This window comes from Jatropha curcas, chromosome 5, assembly GCF_041381405.1.
Source record: "Jatropha curcas cultivar XTBG-Jc1 chromosome 5, XTBG_Jcur_1.0, whole genome shotgun sequence".
Lineage (NCBI taxonomy): Eukaryota > Viridiplantae > Streptophyta > Magnoliopsida > Malpighiales > Euphorbiaceae > Jatropha > Jatropha curcas.
In genome coordinates, this window is record NC_143155.1 from 4,474,787 (window position 1) to 4,502,770 (window position 27,984).

General features: G+C 32.9%; 1 protein-coding gene across 1 annotated transcript; it reads left to right on the forward strand.

Annotated features, from left to right (window-relative positions):
* The first annotated feature begins 16,156 nt into the window (after nt 1-16,156).
* Nucleotides 16,157-19,420, forward strand: LOC149496096 (uncharacterized). Its single transcript, XM_089720998.1, has 6 exons — nt 16,157-16,274; nt 16,729-17,263; nt 17,749-18,010; nt 18,106-18,351; nt 18,812-19,120; nt 19,223-19,420. The coding sequence occupies exons 1-6, from the start codon at nt 16,157-16,159 to the stop codon at nt 19,418-19,420; spliced, it is 1,668 nt and encodes a 555-aa protein (XP_089577124.1).
* The last annotated feature ends 8,564 nt before the right edge of the window (nt 19,421-27,984 follow it).

A 27,984-nucleotide genomic window follows, 5' to 3' on the forward strand; every position in this document is an offset into this window, starting at 1 on the left:
ACCTTACTTGACTTATAGAAGTTTGGTGAACAACCTTCCTTGACTTATACAAGGTTGGTGAACAAACTTTAGAATAAGTTTAGTATAAATATTTACATTATGCTGTAATGGAATTAATGAGAAGTGAATATTTGTTTCTCCACACTTACAAAATCTGCAGATTTTTCCTTCTCTGTAGAATTTTCCTTCTCTTCCTTAATTTTCTGCTCTTCTAAACCAACAAGTGGTATTAGAGCAACCTTAATCTCAAAGGGCTGTGTGTGTGTTTGAGTGAAAATCATAAAGAAAGCCACCAAATAAACCAGAATTTGTGAAGTTTTTCTGTTTATTTGCCTTTCCTCAAATGGCTTCCAGCAGCATGTCTCTTTCACCACCTCATTTTAATGGGGAAAACTACCATGTTTGGGCTGTGAAGATGAGAGCTTATTTCAAGGGGCTTGGATTATGGTAGTATGTGGAGGAAAATAGAGTATCTTTGAGCATTCTTTAACAGTAGCTTACACACCTCAACAAAATGGTGTAAGTGAAAGAAAGAATCGATCTGTGATGAATATGGCAAGATGCCTCTTGTTTGAGAAAAATCTACCAAAAGTTCTTTGGGCTGAAGCTGTAAACACTGCTGTATATCTTCAAAATCAGCTTCCAACCAAAGCTATTGATGGAAAAACTCCTTTCGAAAATTGGTTTGGAGTTAAACAATCGGTAGGTCATCTCAAAATCTTTGGAAGCTTATGTTATTCATTAATTCCCAATACAAAAAGAGGGAAATTGGATCAACGAGCTGAAAAAAGAAATTTTAGTAGGCTACAGCAGTGAATCCAAAGCCTATAGAATTTTGAATCCTGTTACTAAACAGGTGTATGTCAGCAGGAGTGTCAAATTCGATGAGAAAGGTGAATGGGATTGGAGTAAAATGGAGCCAGGAAATTCTAAATCAGTTCTTGAACAAGATCATTTTCAGCAAGAGCAAGAACTTCCAGTTGACAATGAAGAAGAATCAGAAGAAGATGATTATGCAATTAGAGGAACCAGATCCTTAGAGGAATTTACAACAGATGTAATGTTGTCTCACTTGAACCAACTCAGGTGGATGAAGCCTTAAAATTGCCTGAGTGGAGAGCTGCCATGGAGGAGGAGTTAAAGATGATTATGAAGAATGAAACATGGATTTTAGTTCCTAGACCATTGAATAAGCATGTAATTGGAACTAAATGGGTATTCAAATTGAAATTAAATTCTGATGGCTCCATCAATAAGCACAAAGCAAGATATGTTGTTAAAGGCTATGCTCAATAGCAATGGGTTGATTTTACAGAAACCTTCGCACCAGTTGCAAGATTTGACATTATCAGATTGATTTTGGCACTAGCAGCAAGTGAAGGTTGGCAAGTCTTTCAATTGGATGTGAAATCAGCTTTCTTAAATGGTTCTTTGAAGGAAGAAGTGTATATTAAGCAGCCTAAAGGTTTTAATGATGGAAGCAATAGAGTGTGTTTATTGAAGAAAGCACTCTATGGTTTAAAACAGGCCCCAAGGGCCTGGTATGCCAAGATTGATCATTACTTGCTGAATTTGGGTTTTAAACGCAGCTTGAATGAGGCAACACTTTATGTAACTCAACAAGGAAGTGATGTGCTTATCATTTCTGTGTATGTTGACGATCTACTTGTCACAGGCAACAATTTACAATTAATTCAAGAATTCAGATTGAAGATGCAGCAGGTTTTTGAGATGAATGATCTTGGCTTAATGTGTTATTTCCTTGGGATTGAAATTGTTCAAGATGAGCAAGGGATTTTTATTTCACAAAAGAAATTTGCTTGGGAGCTGCTTAAAAAATTTGAACTTAGCAAATGCAAATCAGTGAGTACACCTACGGCCCATGGAATAAAATTGCAAAAGGATGATGGTTCTCACTCTATAGATGCTTTAACTTATAGGAGCATGGTTGGTTCTTTGCTGTATTTATCTGTAACAAGACAAGATATCATGTTTGCAACAAATTTACTATCGAGATTCATGAATTCTCCAACTGAAAACCATCTTACAGCAGCCAAATGAGTTCTGAGATATGTGCAAGGGACTGCTGAATTTGGTTTGTTTTATAAAAGATTAAATGATGTGAAGTTGTTGGGGTTCTCAGAATGTGATTGGGCTGGTTCGTTGGAGGATATGAAGAGCACTACTGGTTTTTGTTTTTCACTTGGTTCTGCTGTCATTTGCTGGGGAACAAGAAAGCAAGCTTCAGTTGCTCAATCAACTGCAGAAGCAAAGTATGTTGTAGCATCTGCTGCTGTAAACCAAGCTATTTGGTTGAGAAAAGTGTTAGCTGATCTGAATTTTCATCAAGAGAATCCAACTAAAATACTTTGTGACAACAAATCAGCTATTGCTATGGTTAAGAATCCAGTCTTCCATGGAAAAACCAAGCATATAAAAATCAAGTACCATGCAATTCGTGAAGCTGAAAAGGAAAATGAAATTCAGATTGTTCATTGCAGTTCTGAAGACCAAACAGCAGATATTTTCACCAAGGCATTGCAAAAACCAAGATTTGAATTTCTTAGGAATAGACTTGGTGTTTGTCTCAACTCTTGCATCAAGGAGGACTGTTAAAGTTACAGCTACAACTCCATTGCAGAAATTGATGCAAGTGTTATTGATAGTTTTTGGAGAAATTTTGTTAAAGTCATTTAGATTTTTTTGTACTTTGCTAAAGTTAAGAAGTAGGTGAACTACCTTGTTTTTAGATAGGTTTGAGAACAACCTTCCTTGACTTATAGAAGTTTGGTGAACAGCCTTCCTTGACTTATAGAAGGTTGGTGAACAAACTTTAGAATAAGTTTAGTATAAATATTTAAATTATGCTGTAATGGAATTAATGAGAAGTGAATATTTGTTTCTCCACACTTACAAAATCTGCAAATTTTTCCTTCTCTGCAGAATTTTCCTTCTCTTCCTTAATTTTTTGCTCTTCTAAACCAACAAAACCAAATCCTAAAACTTGAGAAACTCTAATCGCATCTTTGCAGAAACCGTAACCCCACAACCTAGAGAGAACCCATTTCAAAGTTGATAAATATTAGAACGTTGTTTTTTTCTAATTTTGTTTATAAGAAACAAAGGGCATTAAAGATGGTCAAATTCATTATTTCATCCATCTTAACTGGTGCTTCTTACTTGCAACTACTTTAATGCAAAGTCACTTGGCCAACTCAACAAGTTTAATCAATTAAAAAGTGGGCTTCAATTATCCAACTCTTCACTAATAGTGTGTCTCAATGATAACTTACGGAGGAAAGAAAAATGAGTGGAAAATAAAGAGGAAAAATATAGAAAAATTTCTTCATATTTGGATATTTGAGAGGAAAATAAGTAGGAAAAATAATTTTATAAATAGTAAAATTATGAGTTTAACCTAATTTCTTTTTAATAAAATACAATAAATAGGGGTACAATTATAACTTTAATCATTTTCCTCCAACTTTCCTCCCAAATTAGAGAGAAATGATATGTGGGTTCCATAATTTACTTTTCTCTATATTTTCTGTTCTCTCATATTTTCTTCATTCCTAAACAAGTGAAGGAAGAAAATTCAAACTATTTTTCTTCTCAATTTTCTTTCCTCTTTTATTTTCCATCAATCCAAACATAGACATAGTGTCAATCAAGTTTAGTCACCAACAAGGACTATTGTTTTTACAATTTCATATATCATATATTTTACATTTGAATACCAAAATCAAGGGGGCAACCATTGCTTCTTTAGGTAGGGTGGATATGTTGTGGGGTCCCTCCAACATGTGGGACCCACACACATTTGAAAAGAAAAAAAAGAAAGAAGAGATTCAAATGTGTGGGACCCACACACGTTTGAATGAAGAAAAAAAAAATATAGGCACGTTTATTTTTTTTTCAATGGACGGTGCCAAAGAAAGAAAGAAAAAAAAGGAACAGTGGACGCGTGATTAACGCGTCCACTGCGTCCCCTTCTCCTTTATAGGAGAAGGATTTTCACTTCAAAGTGTACAAAAACAAAAGCATAGAAATACATAGAGTGTATAAAATTTTAGGAAAGGGTTCCTAAAATTGGGAAAGAGAGAAAATAGTGAGGATTGAAATTTTGGGGTGTTTTTTGTTAAACACTTAGAATACCACTATTTTTGTAATCTCTTTTATACCTACTATTTTTAGTAGAAGAATTATTCGGAGTTTTTGTCCCGTGAACGTAACCCATAACAATTGAAGGGTGAACCACGTAAATCTCGGTGTTCTTATTTTTTCATCTGGCATTTACGGTAATTATTTAATTTTTACCGTGATTATTATTTCTGATGGATTCGATTGTCAATATTCAACATTTAATTATTGGAGGTATATGTGGTAATAGTAATTTTATTTTACTTTTACCACCGGTATTTTTCCGCGGGCCCCACTCGGGATCAGTTATAATCCCAACAACTGGTATCAGAGCCTTTGGTTGGTAAATTCTGTCAAAGTTACTATTCACGTGAATAGTGAATTTCGTGAATAGTGAAATTTTGTCAGATTTAGAATTCAACATGGCTAACGACGGGACAATGATTAAATTGACGGATTCGAATTATTCAATGTGGAAATCCAGAATAGAGGACTACCTCAATTGCAAAGATCTGTACGATCCAATTGAAGGTGACAGCGCAAAGCCGGAAGAAATGAAAGAAAGGCAGTGGGAGAAATTAAAAAAGCAGACATTGTGTACAATACGCCAATGGATAGATGCTAGCCTGTACAACCATGTGAGAAATGAAAAAAGATCCCCAAGTTCTCTGGAAGAAATTAGAAAATATGTACGAGGCTACAAATGCTCAAGGAAAAGTCTTCATGATGCGTAAAGTCATGAACCTGAAGCTATCAGAGAGACGATCAATTACACAACACCTGAACGATTTTGAAGGACTCGTAACTGAGTTAGCAATTAGCGGTATGTCCTTACAAGACGAGATGCAAGCATGCCTACTATTGGGATCTCTACCGGATAGCTGGGATACTCTTGTGGTATCATTGAGTAACTCAGCTCAAAATGGTGTGGTAACGATGTCTATGGTAAAGAATAGACTACTTAATGAAGAACTACGAAGAAGAGATGTTGCCAGTACCAGTTCATAAGCCCTTGTCACAGAGAATAGGGGCCGGAGCAAGAGTAAAGGTCCAAGGCATGTAAAGTCAGGTGGTAGATCCAAGTCCAGAGAGATGAGAAAATGTTACCATTGTGGTAAGGAGGGTCATCTCAAAAGAAATTGTCGTTTACTCAAACAGGATAATGCAGACCGAAGATAAGAGAATGACAGAAATACATCTGCTTCAATCTCAGGAGAAGATGGTGAGGTGACTTTAGTCACTCATGATGCAGATTGTTTTCATGTTGGAGATGCAGATACCGAGTGGATAGTAGACTCCAGTGCTTCATACCACTGTGTTCCAAAAAGGGAATACTTTTCCACTTATAAAGCAGGAGACTTTGGCACTATCAAAATGGGAAATAATAGTGTCTCGCAAGTGGTGGAATCGGTGATATCTGCATAAAGACAAGTGTCGGGTGCACATTAACACTTAAAAATGTGAGACATATTCCCGATCTTCGGTTGAACCTGTTATCTGTGAGCGTACTGGACAAGGAAGGCTATCACCATCATACAGGTGGCGGTAATTGGAAACTCACCAAAGGGTCTTTGGTGGTGGCGAGAGGAAAATTATGTTGCTTGCTATATAAGATGCATGCAATAATATGTGCGGGACAACTAAATACAGTTGCAGATGATGCTTCACCAAATTTGCAGCATAGGCTGTTGGTGCACGTTAGTGAGAAAGGGTTGAATATGTTGGCTAAGAAGTCCCTCATACCATTAGCCAAAGGTAAAATAAACCCTTGTGATCATTGTTTATTTGGGAAGCAACATCGGGTCTCATTTTTGAAAAGCTCTAGAAGGAGAGACAACAAGTTGGAGTTGGTACACTCTGACGTATGTGGTCCCATGGAAGTAGAATCACTTAGAGGAAGTAGGTATTTTCTTACCTTCATTGATGATTTCTCACGGAAGACATGGATATATTTGTTGCGCACAAAAGACCAAGTATTCAAGCACTTTCAGCAATTCCATGCTATGGTGGAAAGGGAGACTGGAGTGGCATTGAAGTGTCTGCGCACGTATAATGGTGGTGAATATATCTCTAAGGAGTTTAGAGATTATTGTAGTCAGCACGGTATCAGGCATGAAAAGACAATTCCTGGTATGCCTCAACACAACGGCGTTGCTGAACGGATGAATCGCACCATTATTGAAAGAGTCAGGTCCATGCTCAAAATGGCCAACTTACCTAAACCATTTTGGGGAGAAGCTGTCAATACTGCTGTCTACCTAATCAACCGACTACCTTCAGCACCATTGGATTTTGATATCCCGGAGAAGGTCTGGACAGGTAGAAATATCTCATACTCTCACCTGAGGGTATTTGGCTGCAAGGCATTTATGCATGTTCCGAAGGAGCAGAGATCAAAGCTTGATGATAAGTCAGTTCCTTGCACTTTTGTTGGTTATGGAGATGAAGAGTTTGGCTACAGGTTATGTGACCCAGTGAAAAAGAAAGTTGTCCGGAGCCGAGACGTAGTATTCCACGACAATGAGATCGTGGCAAATACAACTTGTGAAGAATCCACAAGTGCTGGTGTTATTGATATTACACCAGGAAGCATTCCTACAGATGATGCCACAGGAGGAGGAATGCCAGAATCAGAACTAAAAGAAGAAGAAGAGCCAGTCGTGGGGGATCAAGAGACAATTGTAGATGATAACAATGATGCAGAGGGTGTTGAGCAGGGGGAGCCAGACCCCATTACACCAGAAGGAGTTGAACTTCAGTTGAGAAGGTCAACCAGAGAGCGCCAACCATCTACAAGGTACCCTAGTTCTGATTACATTTTGATTACTGATGAGGGGGAGCCAGAGAGCTTCCAAGATGTGCAATCTTGTAAAGATAGAGATTGCTGGACAAAGGCCATGCAAGAAGAGATGAATTCTTTGAAAAAGAATGACACGTATGAGCTGGTGAAACTTCCAAAAGGGAAGCGAACACTCAAGAACAAATGGGTGTACAAACTGAAGAAAGATGATGGTAACCTAGTGAGATACAAAGCTCGATTGGTCGTCAAAGGCTTTACTCAAAAGAAAGGTATTGACTTTGATGAGATTTTTTCACCAGTTGTGAAAATGAGTTCTATTCGAGTTGTACTAGGTCTAGTAGCCAGTTTGAATCTTGAGTTGGAGCAGCTTGATGTAAAGACTGCATTCTTGCATGGGGATCTAGAGGAAGAAATTTATATGGAACAACCAGAAGGTTTCAAGGTCAAGGGGAAAGAGGACTATCACGCCCGACTCTAATCACCAAAGCAATTGTCCGCTTTAGATCAAGCCAAATCCCCCATACAAGATTGGCAAGACCCGCACGGTTTTGTTCCGTAGGTGAAATGGGAAACTTCCCAGGAGATCACCCATCCTAGGATTTCCGTTAAGCGAGCACGCTTAACCCTGGAGTTCTTCCAACTCTCCAGCCATTCCACCAAAAGGCGCCTCTAATGATTAGTTTCCCCCTTTTCGATATATGATTCGATTCATTCCTGTGTCCCGCATTCCACTACCCTAGCTAGCCTGCCATCCTAGAAGCTAGCCAGGAGTTTCGCTCTACCCGCCCTCTTAGGATCGCTTTGCCGGGTCGGGATGTCACAAGGACATGGTTTGTCGCTTGAAGAAGAGCTTGTACGGGTTGAAACAAGCACCACGACAATGGTATAAAAAGTTTGATTCTTTCATGGTGAATCAAGGATACAAAAGGATAGATGTAGATCCTTGTGTATATGTTCAAAAATTCCCTGATGGTAAATTTATCATCCTTCTCTTATATGTTGATGATATGCTAATCGTTGGACCAGATGCACACATGCTTAGCAAGTTAAAGAGTGATTTGTCAAAAGCATTTGACATGAAGGATTTGGGATCGGCAAGGCGAATTCTCGGAATGGAGATTCTCCGAGATAGAAAGTCCTGCAGGTTATGGTTATCGCAGGAAAAATATATTGAACGAGTTCTAGAGAGGTTCAATATGAAGAATGCTAAACCAGTTAGCACTCCGCTTGCCGCTCACTTCAAGTTAAGTAAGAAATCCTATCCATCAATAGAGAAAGAAAAAGGAGATATGTCAAATGTTCCATATTCTTCAGCGGTCGGAAGTTTGATGTACGCAATGGTGTGTACGAGACCAGATATCGCTCATGCAGTTGGTGTTGTGAGCCGATTTCTGTCAAATCCCCAGAAGACACATTGGGAAGTAGTGAAGTGGATCTTCAGATACTTGAGAGGAACTTCAAAGTTATGTTTAACTTTTGGAGGTGAAAAGGCTGCACTTGTTGGTTACACAGATGCAGATATGGCCGGTGATCTTGATGAAAGAAAATCTACATCAGGTTATCTATTTACATTCTCAGGGGGAGCTATTTCATGGCAGTCGAGATTACAAAAATGTGTTTCATTATCAACGACTGAAGCAGAGTACATTGCAGCAACGGAAGCAGGAAAGGAAATGCTTTGGTTAAAGCGATTCTTTCAAGATTGGGTGTGCAGCAGGAAGAATATATAGTTTATTGTGATAGTCAAAGTGCGTTAGACTTGAGCAAAAATACTATGTATCATGCACGAACGAAGCACATTGATGTAAGATATCATTGGCTTAGACTTGCCATTGAAGAGAAGTAGTTTCAGTTGCGAAAGATCCACACAGACAGAAATGCTGCAGATATATTAACAAAGGTCGTTCCGAACGAGAAGTTCAAGCTATGTGTCAAAGCAGCAGGGATGGAGAGTCCCACCATGTAGTCGGGAGGGGGAGAATTGTTGTAGGGTCCCTCCAACATGTGGGACCCACACACATTTGAAAAGAAAAAAAAAAGAAAGAAGAGATTCAAACGTGTGGGACCCACACACGTTTGAATGAAGAGAAAAAAAATATAGGCACATTTATTTTTTTTTCAATGGACGGTGCCAAAGAAAGAAAGAAAAAAAAAAAGGGAACAGTGGACGCGTGATTAACGCGTCCACTGCGTCCCCTTCTCCTTTATAGGAGAAGGATTTTCACTTCAAAGTGTACAAAAACAAAAGCATAGAAATACATAGAGTGTATAAAATTTTAGGAAGGGTTCCTAAAATTGGGAAAGAGAGAAAATAGTGAGGATTGAAATTTTGGGGTGTTTTTTGTTAAACATTTAGAGTACCACTATTTTTGTAATCTCTTTTGTACCTACTATTTTTAGTAGAAGAATTATTCAGAGTTTTTGTCCCGTGGACGTAGCCCATAACAATTGAAGGGTGACCCACGTAAATCTCGGTGTTCTTATTTTTTCATCTGGCATTTACGGTAATTATTTAATTTTTACCGTGATTATTATTTCTGGTGGATTCGATTGTCAATATTCAACATTTAATTATTGGAGGTATATGTGGTAATAGTAATTTTGTTTTACTTTTACCACCGATATTTTTCCGCGGGCCCCACTCGGGATCAATTATAATCCCAACAGGATATTCGGTTAGCACCAGGTTGACCATTTATTCAATTTGCATTTACGATTTATCAATTCAATATTTACCGTTTACCAATCGATTTATATATATTTATTGAATTATCAATCTATAGGTAGATTTTCACAGTTTACCAATTGATTTATTGAATTAATTCATTCACCATAATGGGGTTGACTTTTTGTCAAAAAAAAATAAAACGACACTATTTTGAGTAAATCATTAATTCTGATTTTTCTAGATATTCTATCAAATCATTTACCATTTATAGAATTTTATCCAAACAATTTAGCATATCGTTTTACCAAACTGCTTTTACTGCAGAATAATCTTGGTTCGATTCGGTAAAATAATTTTTTCTTTATTTTGTGCACCCCTACTCTTGATGGCCACTGCTCTAAATTTTTCAAAAATTATTTTTCTTTATATATATTGTTATTCACCCTAAAACTGAACTTTTTTTTTTTTGAAAAATATAATTCATTAATATTTTACTATCAGAATTTGCTGATCTTATAAAAATCAAAAGAATTGTATACATTATTTTGAATAATAAGATTAAAAATAAAAGAGATAATATTAGCTCCTTCTACTAGTAGATAATCTTGACAAAAAATGTAAATATTTATAGTAGCAACTAATCATTTAATTGATTTAAACGATAAAATTATAACTCCTCTAAATTTTTTATATTTGGATTGTTTTTTCAAAAACTTGCAACATATGACTAGGGATGGAAGCGGGATAGGTACCCGCCAAATTTATGTTACTCGTATCCATAGCCATTTAAAATTTTACTACCTGTATCCAATCTCGTTTAAATTTTTACTATCTGTACCCATTAAAATCCGTTTAAAATACCCTTATACAGATAGTACTTATGGATTTTAACTATCCAAATCCAAATTTATTTAAAATACAATTTTTATTAATAGGATACTCGTGGATACCCAATAGTGGGTAGAGGGTAATAGGTATCCAAAGACCTATAACCGTACCCTATCTGTATCCATTACGGATAATAATTTCACTATTCGTATCTCTCCTAAACCCATTTATAACTACCTATATCCTATTTAAACGGATCGAAGCAGCGGGTACCCTAAGATATTTGCACCGCTTCCATCCCCACATATGACGTACATAGATGAGTTCCAATCGCTATGCATTAATAGCATCAATAGAGGAACAAGTTGCACTACCAGACTTCGTTGATCAAAGCTTCATAGCTGCAAATCAAGATCTAGGGTCTCCAAACCAAATAAAAGAAAATAATATGCTTTTATTTAATAATAAACCCTCACAAAGAAGGGATCTAACCCTCACAGAAGAGTGAAAAAAAGAACTCCAAATATGTAGACAAAACAACAATAACAAATACCAAAAACAAATCTATTATATGAAAAATAAATATGAGTTTATTAAAAATAAATAAGAGATTAGAAGATAGATAGTCGAAGTAGAATCAGATAAAAAAATAAAAGACATGGGCTACCGCGGATCAACATTGATAGATCCAAACTAAAATTAGGGTTAAAACTGAACATCTATTATACTTGAAAAAATATAGAAAAATATGAGGATGGTGGTAGTAATTAAAGAAAATGACCTAATTGAATTAGTAGGTAAACTATCATAGCAATACCCATAAAGACAAATTATAACTTTCTTTTCGAACTATATTCCTTCAACAATCCCTTTAACAGGTGCAAAAGAGATCAAATGTAAATAATCCACAATGAGGCCCATCAAATTTATAAGACATGCATTGCTTGTGCAATTGGGCCTACATGCTCCTGATATTCTTTATTCTCTTTTGCAAATCCATTAAAGCAAGGTACATTCTACATTCAACAGGTAATCTTTTCTTACTTTATAATTATAAATATTTCCACTCCACCCTCTGCTTGAAATAAATAAATACATTTCAATTAATATTTATTTATTTATAAGTGAATTATCATGATAAAAGTAAGGCTGTTCTTGGTTCGGTTTGGATCGGTTTCAGTGACGGAACCAGGGTCTGGGGGGCCATCAACCCCAGCTTTGCTAAAATCTTTTTAGATGTGCTTTTTTTTTTTTTTTTAATGATGAAGTCTAGTGGTAAAATTTTTGGTACCTGAATCACATACTTGAGTTCGACCTATACCCGCTGCAATTTTTTTTTTTTTTTTTACTTTAATTTTTTACATAATTTTAGCTAGTAAAACAATTTTAGCCAGTAGAACAATCTTAATTAACTTTTGCATACATTTAGTTAGTACATAAGCACACACAATGTCTCATAATTTTCATAAATTATTATTATTTTTTTTTTGCCAATGAATGAGTTATATCATGCATTTTAATTTTAGGTTATTTAATTTTATATTCTTTTCTAAATCTTAGTTTTTGAATTTGATTTTATTCTATGAATACATAAAACTCACATAAATTTTAAAATGTGTAATAGTATTATAAATTTATATTTCAATTGTTTATTATTAATTATTTAATTGAAATTTAACAAGTGAAAAAAAAAATATAATTCTAAATTCATCGAACAAACACATACGATATTTACTTTATTCAAAGAGATGGATTTAATATTATAATTAACGATTCTATTTTAATGGTTTTTAAAAAATAATATGAAATTGAATTGATTGAATTTTAAAATTATAATAACATATTTAAAATTTAAAATTAATAATTATTTTCATTGTAATTTTTAATATGCAAATTTTAAAAAATTATTTCTTTTCTATTGAAAGTCATTATGTATACTAAAAAAATTTTAATGTTTGGTTGTTATTTATACTATTTTTGTTAAAAAAAGTTGACCACATTAATAAATTTACTTATGTAATTACACTATTTTTAAGCTCTCTTTTAAATTGGGTTTATTTTTTATTCACCGTGTGAAATGATAAATATTTTTTGCCTCCTATAAAAGAATTCTGATCCATCACCCATCGATTTGAAAACAATAATAGAACCAAACCTAAAGTGGTGGTTTAAAAAAAATTAAATTCAAATCAAACTATAAAAAATTTCAAACCAATTCAAACCTTTAGTGGTGGTTTGATTTATTTTGGTTCGGTTTAACGGTTTGTACGGTTTGAAATAAGAGATATTAAATTTCATTCATCTAATTAAGAAGGCCAAAAAAAAAAAATATTAACACTATACTAAATATGAAAGATCAACACATGATATTGAATAGCTATTAAAAGTTTTTAAATTAATTTTTTATTTGTATATTCTTAGTATAGTGAAAACATGTTATATATATTCAGTAAGATAATAATTAAGCAAATTATAAATATAGAATTTTAATTTTGATCTAATTACATCTATTACTAAAAATTATAGTTCTATACATGTATAGTTTATACATATATATAAATCTAATCTTACATGAATTTTTAACATTTGAATATTTTATAAAATAATTTATAATTTATCTAATTAATAAGAAATTATTGATCTATTATTATCCAATGTAACTATTCTCATAATTTACTATCTAATAAAAATTAATCAATAGAAAGGAAATTTCCATTCAAAAAAATTGAATTGAATTTAAACACACACATATAATGGTTTGGTTCGATTTGGACAATTTTGACTCTAAAACTGTAAACTGAACTAAAAAATTAGTTTTTAAATTTTAAAAAATCAAACCAAACTATTAATTTTTAAAACCGTGGTTTTATATCAGTTTCCGCGGCTTAGGCGGTTTCATCAACACCCCTAATTGGAAGGGATATAGTTTCTCTTTTTTGGATTATGAAATGATATAAATTTAAAAAATGGATTTAAATTGAATTCTAAATTTTTCCGTTTGAAATGAATTTAGAGTTATATATCTTTTTATTTTTTAAAATATACTTGATGAAATTAACGAATCCAGAAATTTTTTTTAAGGTCAATATAAAAATAATTAAAAAATATTAATAAAAAATATCTAGCATATAGTCTTACTACATAATATTAGAGGTGTGCACATTCTATTTAGGACAGTTTGAAGGAACTATCAAACCAAACTGATAGTCACGGTTTGAATTTTCCAAACTAAAACTAAACTACTCTGAGTTACAAAATCAAATTCAATTGAACTAAAATAATAGAATTTGTTTTGATTTAGTTTTTTAAATGGTTTGCATGTAACATATCAAGTTAAAATAAAAAAAATATATAATCCAAATAGTAAAGTAATATATATTAATTTAAAAAGTAGATAAAATACATCCTAATTCTATTGAATTTATAAAATAATATAAAAATTTATTGAAAAAAATAGAATTATATAGGTTCTTGGACTTTGATGCACTTCAAAATTCTCTCTCCTCCACTTTAATATATTGCGTTGGCAACTATTATAAATAACATTGTGCATATGTATGTGTATACATGTAGGGTTGATACTTAATACTCACTCCATCCCATTTCGTTTGTATGGTTTGACAAAATATGCATATTAAAATTATTTTGTCATTCATATATTAAAATATACATGTAGGGTTGCTATTTTTTACTCTTAATTCATTAAGATATTAATAAAAGTCATTCATTTAATGAAGGATTATAAAGGTTATCATGGTGGTAACTCCTTTGCGCCAAAAGGAAAAAAAGAATTAAGCATAGATTCATGTGTGGATGTCCTTTAATGTTCCTCTTCAATATTCTTAGCAAGTTATTTTAATTATGTCACGGGTATGTATTCTAATCAAATTTCTTGCGTGGATGTCTTGATTACTACAATTGTTAATTGCTATTTTATTTATTTAATTTGCTATAGATTTGGAGATTATGAGTTCATTATACTAAATCCGGATGATCATTGGATTTTAATTCCAATAACTTTGTTATGTGGAGCAACTTACGATTCAATATATGAAAGACTTGGACCGTTGCAAGCCTAAGAAGAAGGGACACGCCCGTGCTCCTGATGCACGCCTGTGCCAGCCCCTGGAGCTAATATCAAAAACACACTCGGGACTAAGAAGACAGAGCACGCCCGTGTCCCATGATAGCATGCCCGTGCCAGCCCCTGGAAGTCGAGGACACACCCGTGTCCCATGATAGCACGCTCATGCCAGCCCCTGGAGTTCAAGTGCCTCTCTCTAAAGACCAGGGCATGCCCGTGTCCCATGACAGCACGCCTGTGCTAGCCCCTGAAGTTCAAGATAGGCCCGTGTCCCATGGTAGCACGCCCGTGCCGCCCCTAGCTTCTATTGACGTATACAGTTACGTTATGTTTTATTTTAAGATATGTTTCAGCCTAAACCTATAAATAGGTTGTTTGTTACTTTGAGGGACAACTTATTATTTTTTTAAACATCATTCGTATTAAATAAACTTCTTAGCAAGTTTAGTTCCTTGATTTTATTCGTCAGATCAAACGATATTGATCAAAACTCCTAGCGGAGTATAATCGTCTACCCATTTACATTATCGTTCTACGTCAGTTGGTATTAGAGCCTCCATGGCCAATAATCATAATGTGCGATATACAGCCTTAGAGGCAAAGTTTGAAGATTTAGTAGAATAGATTAGACAGTTGACCCTCACAGTACAACAAGGCAACCCTCAACTTGCAGCTGTAGCAGCCGAACCGAATCTGCAGCATCCAATTTTGACAGCTACTCTTGGCAGATGTCTTGCTGCTCATTATCATGAAGATCGAGCAGATTTTAATGCAACACCAGATTATGGAAGGCGCCAAAATCAACATGATGGAGGCCGAAATTACAGAGGTAATAGTGAGAATCTTCATGATGGATACAAAATCAAGGTAGATGTTCAATCTTTTTTGGGATCTTTAGATGTTGAAAGCATCCTTGATTTGGTTAGCAGAGGTAGAACATTTCTTTGAGATCATGAATGTTGAAGACGAGTGTAAAGTGTCCATTGTGGCATATAAACTGAAAGGAGGTGTAGCAGCATGGTGGCACTCGGTTCAAAACAAACGCCATCGTCGAAGGCTTGAACCTATGCAAGATTGGATTTTAATGAAACAGTTGATTGAGCAGCGTTTCCTCCCAGTGATCACTCCCAAATACTGTATAACAGATATCATTATTGTTTTAAGGGAAATTGAAAGATTGATGAGTACACCAAAAAATTTTTGAGATTATAGGCTCGATGTGATAATTGTGAGACCAAATCCCAACAAGTGGCTCATTATCAGAGGTGATTGAATCCTGATATAATGTTTATGATGGGGGTGTCTGTGATTTTTACTTTGGCAGATGCAATTGAGATGGCCAAACGTGCAGAAGATAGACTTAGTTGGCAGCCTCGATAAGCACCTAACCGTGGTCAGAGTTTTAGACAACCATTTTCATCCGAAAATCAACAGTCCAATAGGAATTATGATGGACAGAGTACAAGAGCAGTAACTTCTGCTAATCATCAGAACTCCCAACAAGGTCCAGTAGAGGAAAAGAAAGACACTCGGGGAAAGGCTCCCATGGCTAACAGAAATAGTAGACCGAACCCGTATCAGAAACCAATAGGAGACTATTGTTTTATATGCAAAAGCAGAGGCATACATCTAATATATGTCCAGAACGCAGGGGGCTAATGATGGACGTCGACAGGTAAATGTAGTTAACAATGTGGCTAATTTTGAAGCAGTAGAAGACGAAGATGATGGATCCACAGCTGGTTCAGAAGAAGGTGAAGTTACCTATATTGTTCAGAAAAAATTTTACTCTCCAAAATAGGAAGACGAAACTCAACGAAGGAAAATTTTTCAGGCTAAATGTCGAGTTAGAGAAGTAGTGTGTCGACTCATTATCAACAGTTGCAGCTGCAAAAATTTAATAGCCAAATAGCTGGTTGAGAAGCTAAATTTGCCCACAAAACTGCATCCTTTGCCGTACAAGGTAGGGTGGATTAAGGAGGGTCCGACGATTGAAGTCAACCAAATTTTCAAATTTCCTATCTCTATTGGTAAATCATACACGAATTCTATTAGTTGTCATGTTCTGACATGGATGCTTGTGGAGTATTGCTAGGTCGTCCGTGGTAGTTTGATGTAGATGCAGTGCACAAGGGTAGAGAAAATTCGTACCTGTTCACTTGGAAAAACAAGAAAATCACTGTCCTACCTTCTGGATCTTTGCCAAAGCTTCTAAAGTGAAGGAGAAATCCATTGCAGCTGTTTCTTCCAATGCGCTGGAATTATCGAGTGCAATTAAGAGGTCCGGAGGAGCATTACTCTTGTTGATCAAACTAGAGACAGATTCTAAAGAAAAGGCTTTAGTACCTCCACTTGTAAAGGAGTTGTTTGATGATTTCTATGCCATAGTTGAAGAACCATCCACACTTCCGCCTTTCCGGTACATCCAACATCAGATTGATTTCATCCCTGTCTTGAAGATACTGAACCTGCCTCATTACAAGATGAATCCGAAGGAGAGCCAAATTCATCAGGAACAAGTGGAAGAATTATTGAAGAAGGGGCATATTAGAGAAAGCATTAGTCCTTATAGAGTTCCTGCTTTATTGGTAACGAAGAAGGATGGGACTTGGAGGATGTGTGTAGATAGCCGAGCAGTCAATAAGATCACAATACAGTATCGATTTCCTATTCCTCGTCCGGAGGACATGTTGGACCAACTGTCAAGATCTACAGTGTTCTCTAAAATAAATCTTCGCTGCGGGTATCATCAAATCTGAATTAAGGTGGGAAATGAATGGAAAACTGAATTCAAGACCAAGGAAGGGTTATATGAGTGGTTGGTTATGTCGTTTGAGTTGACCAATGCACCGAGCACATTCATGCGGTTTATGACTCAGGTTTTGCGTCCTTTCTTGTGCAAATTTGTGGTTATTTATTTTGATGACATCTTGATTTTTAGTCGCAGTAAGGAGAAACATCTTCAGCATCTTCGACTGGTGTTGAGCACTTTGTAGGAAAATGAGTTATTCATCAACCTTAAAAAGTACAGCTTCATGACAGAGCGGATTATGTTTCTTGGTTATATTGTTAGCTCCAAGGGGATACATGTTGATGATAGGAAAATTGAGGCCATCCGAAATTGGCCCATTCCAAAGAATATCACTGAAGTTCACAGCTTTCATGACCTTGCTACTTTTTATAGGCGATTTATTAGGAATTTTAGCAGCATCGTTGCTCCCATTACAGATTGTTTGAAGAAGGAGAAGTTCGTCAATTTATATGGACCGAAGATGTAGACAAAAGCTTTGAAGAAATCAAATATAAGCTTACTTCTGCCCCTATTCTTGCTTTACTTGATTTTGATAAATTGTTTGAGGTAGATTGCGATACTTGTGGAGTTGGCATTGGTGGTATGTTGTCACAATCAGGAAGGCCTATAGCATTCTTTAGTGAAAAATTGAATGAAGTTAGACAAAGGAGGTCAACTTATGAGCAAGAGTTGTATGCAGTTTACCAAGCATTCAAGACTAGGAACATTATTTGTTGGGGCGAGAGTTCATTATTTACACTGATCATCAAGCGTTAACTCATTTTAAAACTCAGAAGACTGTGAGCAAGATGCATGCGTGTTGGGCACCTTATTTTGGTGCTTTTCATTATGTTATTAAGCACAAATCGGGTACCTGTAACACAGTAGCTGATGCCTTGAGCAGGAGAGCCACTTTGTTGATTACAATTAGGCAAAAGATTGTGGGGTTTGAATTTCTTAAAGATCTTTATGCTTCGAATGAAGATTTTGCTAACATATGGGCTAAAATCCACTCTAATCAGTCTACCGATGGATTCTTGGTACATGATGGGTATCTATTCAAAGAAATAGGTTATGCATAAACGATCATCTGGGACGTGATAAAACTACTGCGGGATTGGAGAGTCATTTTTATTGGCCATAATTGAAGAAGGAAGCAGGGAAGATGGTACAAAAATGTTTTGTTTGTCATATACAAAAGGGCCATTCTCAAAATACTGGCCTATACACCCCATTAGCGGTGCTGGAACAACCGTGGGAGGATTTGTCTATGGATTTTGTGTTGGCCTTACCCCGAACTCAATGCGGAGCTGATTCTTTTTTTGTTGTTGTCGACAGATTCTCCAAGATGGCACATTTTATTCCTTGCAGGCAAAGTAGTGATGTCTCACACATTGCCAAATTATTTTTTCAGGAGATTGTTCGTCTACATGGCATTTCCAAAACCATCACATTGACCGTGACACGAAGTTTCTATCTCATTTTTGGACAACTTTATAGAAGAAATTTAACACTCAACTTCGCTACAGCATTATCGCTCATCCTCAAACTGATGGTCAAACTGAAGTGGTGAATTGGACTCTTGGTGATCTCCTTAGATGCATTTGCAGCGAGAAGAAGAAGATGTGGGATCTTGCTCTTGCTCAGGCAGAATTTACTTATAACAGTTCTATCCATAGCTCCACCAAAATGTCTCCTTTTGCAGTTGTCTACCGGAAGGTTCCAGCCCATGTCATTGATCTTCTTTCCCTCCCAATAGGTGTAGAGAAGAGTATTGCAGCAAACAATTTGGCTACCGAGCATGTGGAGGTGTTCAAACAAGTGCAGCAATTCATCATTGCTGCTAATGAAAAATATAAAACTGCAGCTGATAAACACCGATGTTATTAGTCTTTTATCGCTGGTGATTAGGTCATGATTTATCTTCGTAAGGAGTGTGGCAGAGGACAGAAGAAGCTTGATTCCAGGAAGATTTGTCCCTTTCAGGTGCTTCAGAAGATCAATGACAATGCCTATGTGATTGACCTTACTAACGACATGAAAATTTCCAAGACTTTCAATGTTGCTGATTTATTCCCATTCTACCCCAATGATGATCACTCGAGGTAGAGTTCTTTTGAAGTGGAGGAGATTGATGCGGAGCAACTTGCGATTCAATATATGGAAGACTTGGACTGCTGCAAGCCTAAGAAGAAGGGACACACCCGTGCTCCTAACGCACGCTCGTGCTAGCCCCTCGAGCTCAAATCAAAAACAAGCTCAGGACTAAGAAGACAGAGCACACCTGTGTCCCATGACAGCATGCCCATACCAGCCCTTAGAAGTCCAGGACACGCCTGTGCCCTATGATAGCATGCCCGTGCCAGCCCCTAGAGTTCAAGTGCCTCTCTTTGAAGACCAGGGCACGCCTGTCTCCCATGACAGCACGCCCGTGCCAGCCCCTGGAGTTCAAGACACGCCCATGTCACATGGTAGCACGCCCGTGCAGCCCCTGGCTTCTATTGACGTGTCCAGTTACGTTTTTGTGTTTTATTTTAGGATTTTTATGTTTCAGCCCAAACCTATTAATAGGCTGTTTGTTACTTTGAGGGACAACTTATTATTTTCAAACATCATTCATATTCAATAAACTTCTTAGCAAGTTTAGTTCCTTGATTTTATTCGTCAAATTAAACGATATTAATTAAAACTCCTAACAGAGTATAATTGTCTACCCATTCACGTTACCATTCTGCGTCACTTCGCTTTTCAAGTCCTTGGAGTAATTTGCTACATATTTTGTCCTAAAATGAATTTCATTGTCCTCTATTTAAGCAACTCCTTCTGCGTCTTCTATGGTCAAGCTAATTTCTTGCACACCTTTTCTCTCTTTCTTTGTTTAACTGCAAGAGTGTCCATATGAAGTCCGTGTTTTCTTGTTGACTTTTATTTTGATTTGTTGTGCATATCAAATGCTGCCAGTTGATGTTCCGGGTTGGTTGATGATGGCATGGTATTGAATGACCACAGAATTGCTTTTTATTGTTAATTTCATGTAAATAAGGTAGTTATAGGAAGAAATTTTATGTTCTATTGATATAGAACCGAGTCGTGAAACATTACCGACTTAAGTAATTAACCAATTTGTGAACTCATAAGTAAACATAAACCTTCAATGAATTAAAAACTTTAGTATCCTCTTTATATGTTTTGGATTATGTATTCAACTATTGAATTACCTGAACAGAAGATTACGTGATTGTTATCACGAAAGAAAAATTCAAATTGTTTAGTTTGTGTTATTCAAATCAAAAAATTGAAATTGAACTACAAATCATTTTTCAAAATTTATAAACCAAACTGTTTTTTCTTAGTAACAAAACTGAATTAAACTACCTAATCTGATTTGGTTCATGTGATTTACACTTAATAGTATAATTTAGAAAAATTAATTAATTAATTTTTTAATTATTATACAAAAATTTTAATTAACTATTATATCTGTGTACCGAACCACTATTAACTTTTGTCCAAAGCCTACTTTGGCAGTGATGGCTCGATCCCTTTCCACCATTTACTTGGTCAAATGAAAATGGAACTTTCATGAAAGCTTTGGATAGAGTGCAGAGGAGCAAGAACCCAACGGACAAGAAACTACTGTGTCCCTAAAAGGACCAACTTAAGACCTGCCTTTGCATTGGAGAATGTTATTTCTGAAAACTTCTTCACGTCCGTACAAATTTAGAAGCAACAATTGCATGGCTATATATTCCTATATAAACAGCTCACAATCTAGTTCCAATTCCCAATACACAAAACGACAAACAGTCTGCTTCTACACCTGCTTTCTTGCGCATTTAATTTGCACATTCCATTGATAAAATTACGACTTACAGTATCCCCCTTTCGATTGCAAATTCAGGCATGAAAATGGCAATTCCTCTAGTATATATGTTTTATTTGAAGGTAAATCACTATAATACTTTTAATCAAGGTACTTTTTTTTATTCAATTTATGAAGATTTTGAGATAAGAAAAAATATATCCCACTATATAAGTTAGAGCTATGCTTTGGGAGGAAAGAAAATAAAAAATGATTGTTATTATTTATTTTCGTTTTTATTTTTCAACCTATGTTTGATTGGGAAGGAAAATAAAAGTAAGGAAGGAAAATGTTATTTTTATAAATTGAAATTTTTTTGTACTTCTTACAAATAGTGGAATTTTCTCTCTATTTTCATTATTTTTTTCTCCACTAAGAGGAAAATATTGAAAATTTCTTTCCTCCCACAATATCACTCTTCTTAAACATAGTGTAAATGATGGATATGAAAATTTAGATTCATTTATATTAAAATCGGGAGATTTTGAGATTTGAATCGTAAGAGATTTTACTAATTTATTGAATAAAAGGGAGAGCTAATTCTTTTGTTATAAAAGAAAATTATGGAAAACAACTTTAAAATATTATTCAAATCTTAGTTAATTTTTGAAAAATTGAAAAACTATTTTTTAGTTTTTCAAATAGAAGACTGACTGATTTTAATACAAAACCCTATTTTTCAATTTTCTTGAAAAAATTTTCTAAAAAAATACTCAAATTTTCTACAAGTGAACACGTCTTTAAGTTTTTCAGTTTCGTAAATTTTGATAAATTTCATAAATTTTAGAATTGAATCATTCCCACTAAAATTTTCGGAGCACTTTTTATGTGTGGGTTTTTAGAATAAGAACTTTGATTTTTATATTCATTTATGTAACAAATTAATCTCAATAGAGAATTTTTAGAAGTATTTCTACTTTATTTTTTTGTATCTCAGTGCTCTCATTTTAAAAGAAATATATTTTGAGTAAGTCATCGAATTTTTATGGAATCTATCATTTTATTGTAGGATTAATTATAAAATTTCTTTTAGTTCAAAATTAGCACTTTAGGCTTTTGTTCCGAAAAATAACTTATTTTAGGAAAAATGAGTTATTTTCCATTATTTAATTATAGTATTAGAAATGGAAAGTCACTTTTTTAAAAAATAACGTAATTTTCCTTTGATTAAAAAAATATTTTATATAAATTTATTTTCCTGAATGCTTCAAATTTATGGAAAATATTTTTTATAAGTTATTTTAGAGCTTTAATTTTAATTTTGTAATTATCCATAAAATAATAATTCCGAGAATTGCTATATAAACTATGAGTTTTTGAATATTTATTTTTACTACAAGTTTGACGAGAGCAGACTGGGAAATTGATTTTTAAAGAAAAGAGATGAGGCAGCAGGCAACACCAGCACAGCCACAGCAGCTTTTTTTTGTCTTTCTTTACATAGATATGGCTCGTGAATATAGATAGGCAAGCCAACGAGATATTGACACATGTGTCTCAACTACCCAGCATGAAGCCATTTGATCCATGCACTATGGCTTTTAACACATTTGGGTTTTCAGCAAACACGGTTCGGTTTTATTTTTCATTGAAAGAGAATCATTATTTATTTATTTATTTATTTATTGAGAGGCAACGGGTTCAAAAAATGCTGCGGGTAGGTTTTATAGGTATAACTAATGGCACAAATTTAAAAAAAAAAAAAAAAAAAAAAACAGATCCAGTTGAAATTAAAAAGTTGTAAGCATTCTTCAGTGTGTATTCCGTGAACAGCGTAATAGCGTAATGTTTTTATAATTCGTTTTCTCTAATTTATATTAAGCACTGGTTGATAGATCTATAAGGAAAGTAAGATGCTTCCTACTAAGTTTTAAAAATGCTATGTGCTCTTATAATTTCATTTCACTCTTTGATCATAATTTTTTAAACTCTAAATATTAGTATAAACGTTAAATCACTAAATAATATAAATAATAAAGCTAATATTTTGACCTTAGTCAAAATGAGAAATACGATGTAAAAAGTTATTGATGAATCAAAAGTGCATAATTTTATTATCAAAGTAGTCCACAACCCAATTCCTTGAAAGAAAAATATTTTTAACAAACATCTCTAGGCATGGCTGGTTTAAGATTTTCCAAAGCTTGAATCTACACTGTCCTTCGATGAACCACTAGTTCCGATGTATTCTGATCGATACAACTTTTTAAATAACTTTTAGTGTTTTAACTGGTCAAAATGTTAAATGGAATTGTTTATAGTGTTTGGTAATATATTATTTAAACTAATTTTTAGAGATTAAGATACCATTTTATAAGAAGATAAATCCCTATAACGTTAAACTTTTAGTGTTTTATAAAAAACTAGTCAAATGGCTATTAGTTACATAAACAGATAAATGCTATTAAAATAAGCTAACAACCTTTAAAACAATTAATTTTATTGAACAGGTACATAGTTGGTGAACTTCTAGTTCTAGTCATCGTTTTGACACAACTACTACTTTTAGTGTTTTTTTTTTTTTTTTTTTTGAAAAGAAAATAATGGGACTTTTTAGGAATTTTTTTATATTTTTAAACAATTATATAAAAGAAATCATCAACTTTGTAAATAAATACAAATAATTTAATCAATTTCAAATAAATTATAATTAATCTTTATGAATTTTATTAACTAAATAAATTATTAGGAAAATGTAAAAAGTAAAAAATTTATTAACCGTACAAATATTCAATTACAAAAAGATTGTCTTTGTTAAGTTTAAAGATTTCATTAATTTGTTTATGAACATTGAATATCACATATCACAGCAAGTCCAGCCATTAACCAAGCTGTTGCTCCGCTTTGTATTGTTGCTAGCAATTTACCCGTAATACACCGTTAAAAAAAAATAAAATAATGTAAAATTGAGATATATATACATAATTTATAGATTTTTGAATAAAATTTCCTTTGTTATGCTATTAAAAAATATTATAAAAATATATCAATAGTAAAAAAAATGTAGCGTGATTTTTTATTATTAAAGTAAAAATTAGTAGATAGACATGTGTTCTGGAATATGGATTAAAAATATTAAAATTTATAGAGATAAATAAAAAAAAGTAAAATGAGAGATGGTAAAATTCATTAATTTATTTTATTTTAAAATTAATGTAAAATTAAAATAATTAGCTTGTTATTTCATTAAAATCTATGAATAAATAATTTATTTTAAATAACTAAAAGTTTTATAAATCTTCAACTTATCATATTTTTAACACTATAATTAATCAATTATATTTAATATAATTTAATTTAATATAAATTTTAATTTTTTTAATATAAAATAATAAATGTCCATATCATTAAAATTTATAAATCATGTAATTTTTTTATATCATTACAAATTATATAAATCGTTACTTAACACACTATTAATTTTGTAACGTTATATTAAGCAATTACATTTAAGATAGTTTAATTCAATCATAAATTAATTTATTTTTAAATAAATATAAAAATAAACAATTAAGTCATATACATGTCATTAATTTAGAATTATACGTAGCAACACCAAGAAAAATTCTAACTACTTTATATATATATATATATATATATATATATATATATATATATATATATATATATATATATATATATAAACATGTTAAATAATCTTTAAAAAAGAGATAAAAAAAAATTTTGAGTAAGAACTACTAACCCCATTAGTGAAAATTATTGAAATGTGGAAAATTATGAACATTAAAAAAAAAGAATAATATATTTAAAAGCATAGATCAATACAACTTTGCGAAGAATACAAAAGAATATAGTGATACAACTTATGTATAGTATTTCTAAAAAAGATAAAGTGTTTCTTGAGGGTAAATAATTTAAAATTTTAAAAAGTGCATTACTACACCATTTAAAAAAAAACGAAAATGTTTAAATAAGAAACGTTAAAGATACATTAACGATTGTTAGAGAAAACGTTTATTACTTCATAAATTTGAGAGTAAACATTTGTTACAAAGCAATACATTAATTAAATACTTCATTGTTATTAAACTTTATCATTTTTTAAAAACTAATAATTAATAATAATTACTTAAACCATTAATACATTAAATAATCAAATCAAACCAAACCAAAAAACACTAATTCAAAATAAATCTAAACCAAACCAATATATTAATACATTAAAAAATCAAATAAAAAATACTAAATCTAAACTAAACCAATACAGTAATACATTGAATAATCAAATCAAATTAAACCAAAAACACTAATTCAAAATAAATCCAAACCAAACCAAATCAAATCATGTCAATACATTATATAATCAAATCAAACCATGTCGAGTGGAAGCTTAATTAAAGGAATATGCCACATGTTAAATTAAAATGCCAAGTGGATATGCCACATGTCAACTTTCTAGGGGAAAAAAATGCTTACTTTATATATATATATATATATATATATATATATATATATATATATATATATTGATTCCCTCCCTAAATTCAAATCCTCTCCTTATTAAAGAGTAGGGGTGGCAAATTCCAATTTTTGGAATCGGAACCGTCAACTTGAAATCAGTTGGAATCAAAACTAAAACTGTGCAAGACCCAAGCCGACCAAAATTGGAATTGTAATCGGGAGATTGTAGTTCGATTCTAGTTCTTAATTTTTTAGAATTGTGAACTATCGGTTCTGAGAACTGGCCAGAACTGAAGGTTTGACTACTGGTTAGAAATAGCGGTTTCAAACGGTGCCAACAAAATTTTTTTTTACTTTTTCTAAATTTTTATCCAAATCTCCAAATTAACCCTCTTAAAAATTGTAAATGGGTATATAACATCTAGTTATGTTAAGGATATTTGTGTAAGTTAGATTTTTCAATTTTAAAATTATGTAAACCATCTGAAAATCTAGTCAGAGAACCTTTTAGAACCGTTAAGGAACCGTAACCAACTAGTTCCAAATTAAAACCGAAATCATTGATTTTGGAACCAAAATCGTTAATTTTAAAATTGGAACCGACAGTCTCGGTACCGTGACTACTCCTAATTAACAGCAGTACAGTACTGGTCCCCTTTTACTAAAAGTCTAAAACAAATTGCTGTATTTTGGGGAGAAACAAGGCCCTTAAGGAAGCAATCAAGTTGACATTAGTTTTGACTTTTGAGTTTAATTCAACTGTATTATAGGACATGGTTAATCATACAAGATTGAGCAGCTGCATTTGAATAGAAGTGTTTGTCTAGTCAATTGGCAAACAAACTCTCGGTCCTTTTTGGCAGCTATTTTATTTTCTAACGCTTGTGAGCCTTTTTTTTTTTTTTTTTAATATAATATAACAGCATTTTGTTATAAATTTCGAATCAAATACAAATAATACAGAGAGGACATTATCCCTCTTCTAAAGACTAAATATAGAATTTAAATTATTATAATTTTAATCTGATAATAAATTAATCTTAGTGAAAATTAGAAAGTGAACTTAAAATAACTAATAGATATTTAAAAGTGACTGATTAAATAAACTCTCTAAATCTTCTATACATGACCTAATTATCCATGAAATAATTATTTACAAAGAATATAAAGGATTTGAAACCTAAATCCAAAAGAGGAAAGGCCACACTACTAGCTCCAAAAGACAAAGATCATCATGTAATTAAAAAATTCTTCATAAATTGCACACATGTCCAAATAAAACAAAACAAATGTAAAAAATAAAATATTCCATATAAAATGGAGAAATCATAAACTCAACACAATATGAAGATAAAACACAAAAAATAGCAAAAACATAAATAAAATAGATCTATGTCAAATAAACATAGATATGTAATTTATTTAATAAAAAAACATAAAAAAATTTTCAATAAAACTAAAAATATGAGGGAGGGGCCATCAAAAGAGACAAGAATGAGTCCCTCCTCATATCTAGTGAGGGAGCTAAAAATAATTTTTAGTGGGACCATTTATTTAATTTGATTTTTAGTGAGGTCAAATATATTAAAAACTCTAAAATTTTTCACTTAATGTATACTTTTTTTAAAAAAAAAATGAGTGGGTCAATTGACCTCACTTAAATTCATTTAGTTAATTTTATGAGATGTTGTCTGCCCTAATCTTGAACGGAACCAAATGTTAAAAAGGTTTCGAATTGGATAGAATTTGTTTGTTCAGTTAAGGGATGACTTACAGCTTACAGTTACAGGAGCTTTTGCATTGGAGAAGGAAAAATAAACAGTTCCCGAGAGAGTTTAGACTTAAGACACCTGACATTGACATCAGTTTGTCACAGCTACTACATAACTACTCTAAACATTCATTCACCTTCTCTTTTCTTCCCCTTTGAAATTTCAACCCAAACAAATCCAGGCTTACATATTCAGAAAATAATTTTATTAATAAATTATTTTTTATTTCACTTCAAATTAAAAAAAAAACATTCTAAATTACTTCTTTCCTTTTTTTTTTTTACATAATTTGATAAAATACTTATTAAAAATTTAGTCAATAAATATTTTTAAGTTTAAAATTTAGTCAATAAATTTTTTTTAGTTTATTTCTATCCTTAAACCGTTAAGATATGAAAAAAATAATTTTCAAAACCTTGTAAACATTTTCTTTTCCTAACATAGAACAAAGAAAAGCAAAAATATTTTCGAAACCTAGTAAAAAAGCAAAAGCAAAATAGGACAGAGCCAACGTGGGAGAGAGGAAGTATAATTTTCTTTTCTTAACATAGAACAAAATTATTGTTAAGGTAGAATAAGAGAAGATAAAACACAACAATAAAGGTTATATACGAAGG

What these genes read in the sequence shown, in the direction of transcription:
- LOC149496096 (XM_089720998.1), top strand. Translation starts at nt 16,157, where the DNA reads ATGTCCAGAACGCAGGGGGCTAATGATGGACGTCGACAGGTAAATGTA. An exon ending in CACAGCTGGTTCAGAAGAAG is followed by an intron (nt 16,275 to 16,728) that starts GTGAAGTTACCT and finishes TCTTTGCCAAAG; the next exon opens with CTTCTAAAGTGAAGGAGAAA. An exon ending in TGGCTACCGAGCATGTGGAG is followed by an intron (nt 19,121 to 19,222) that starts GTGTTCAAACAA and finishes GCTGGTGATTAG; the next exon opens with GTCATGATTTATCTTCGTAA.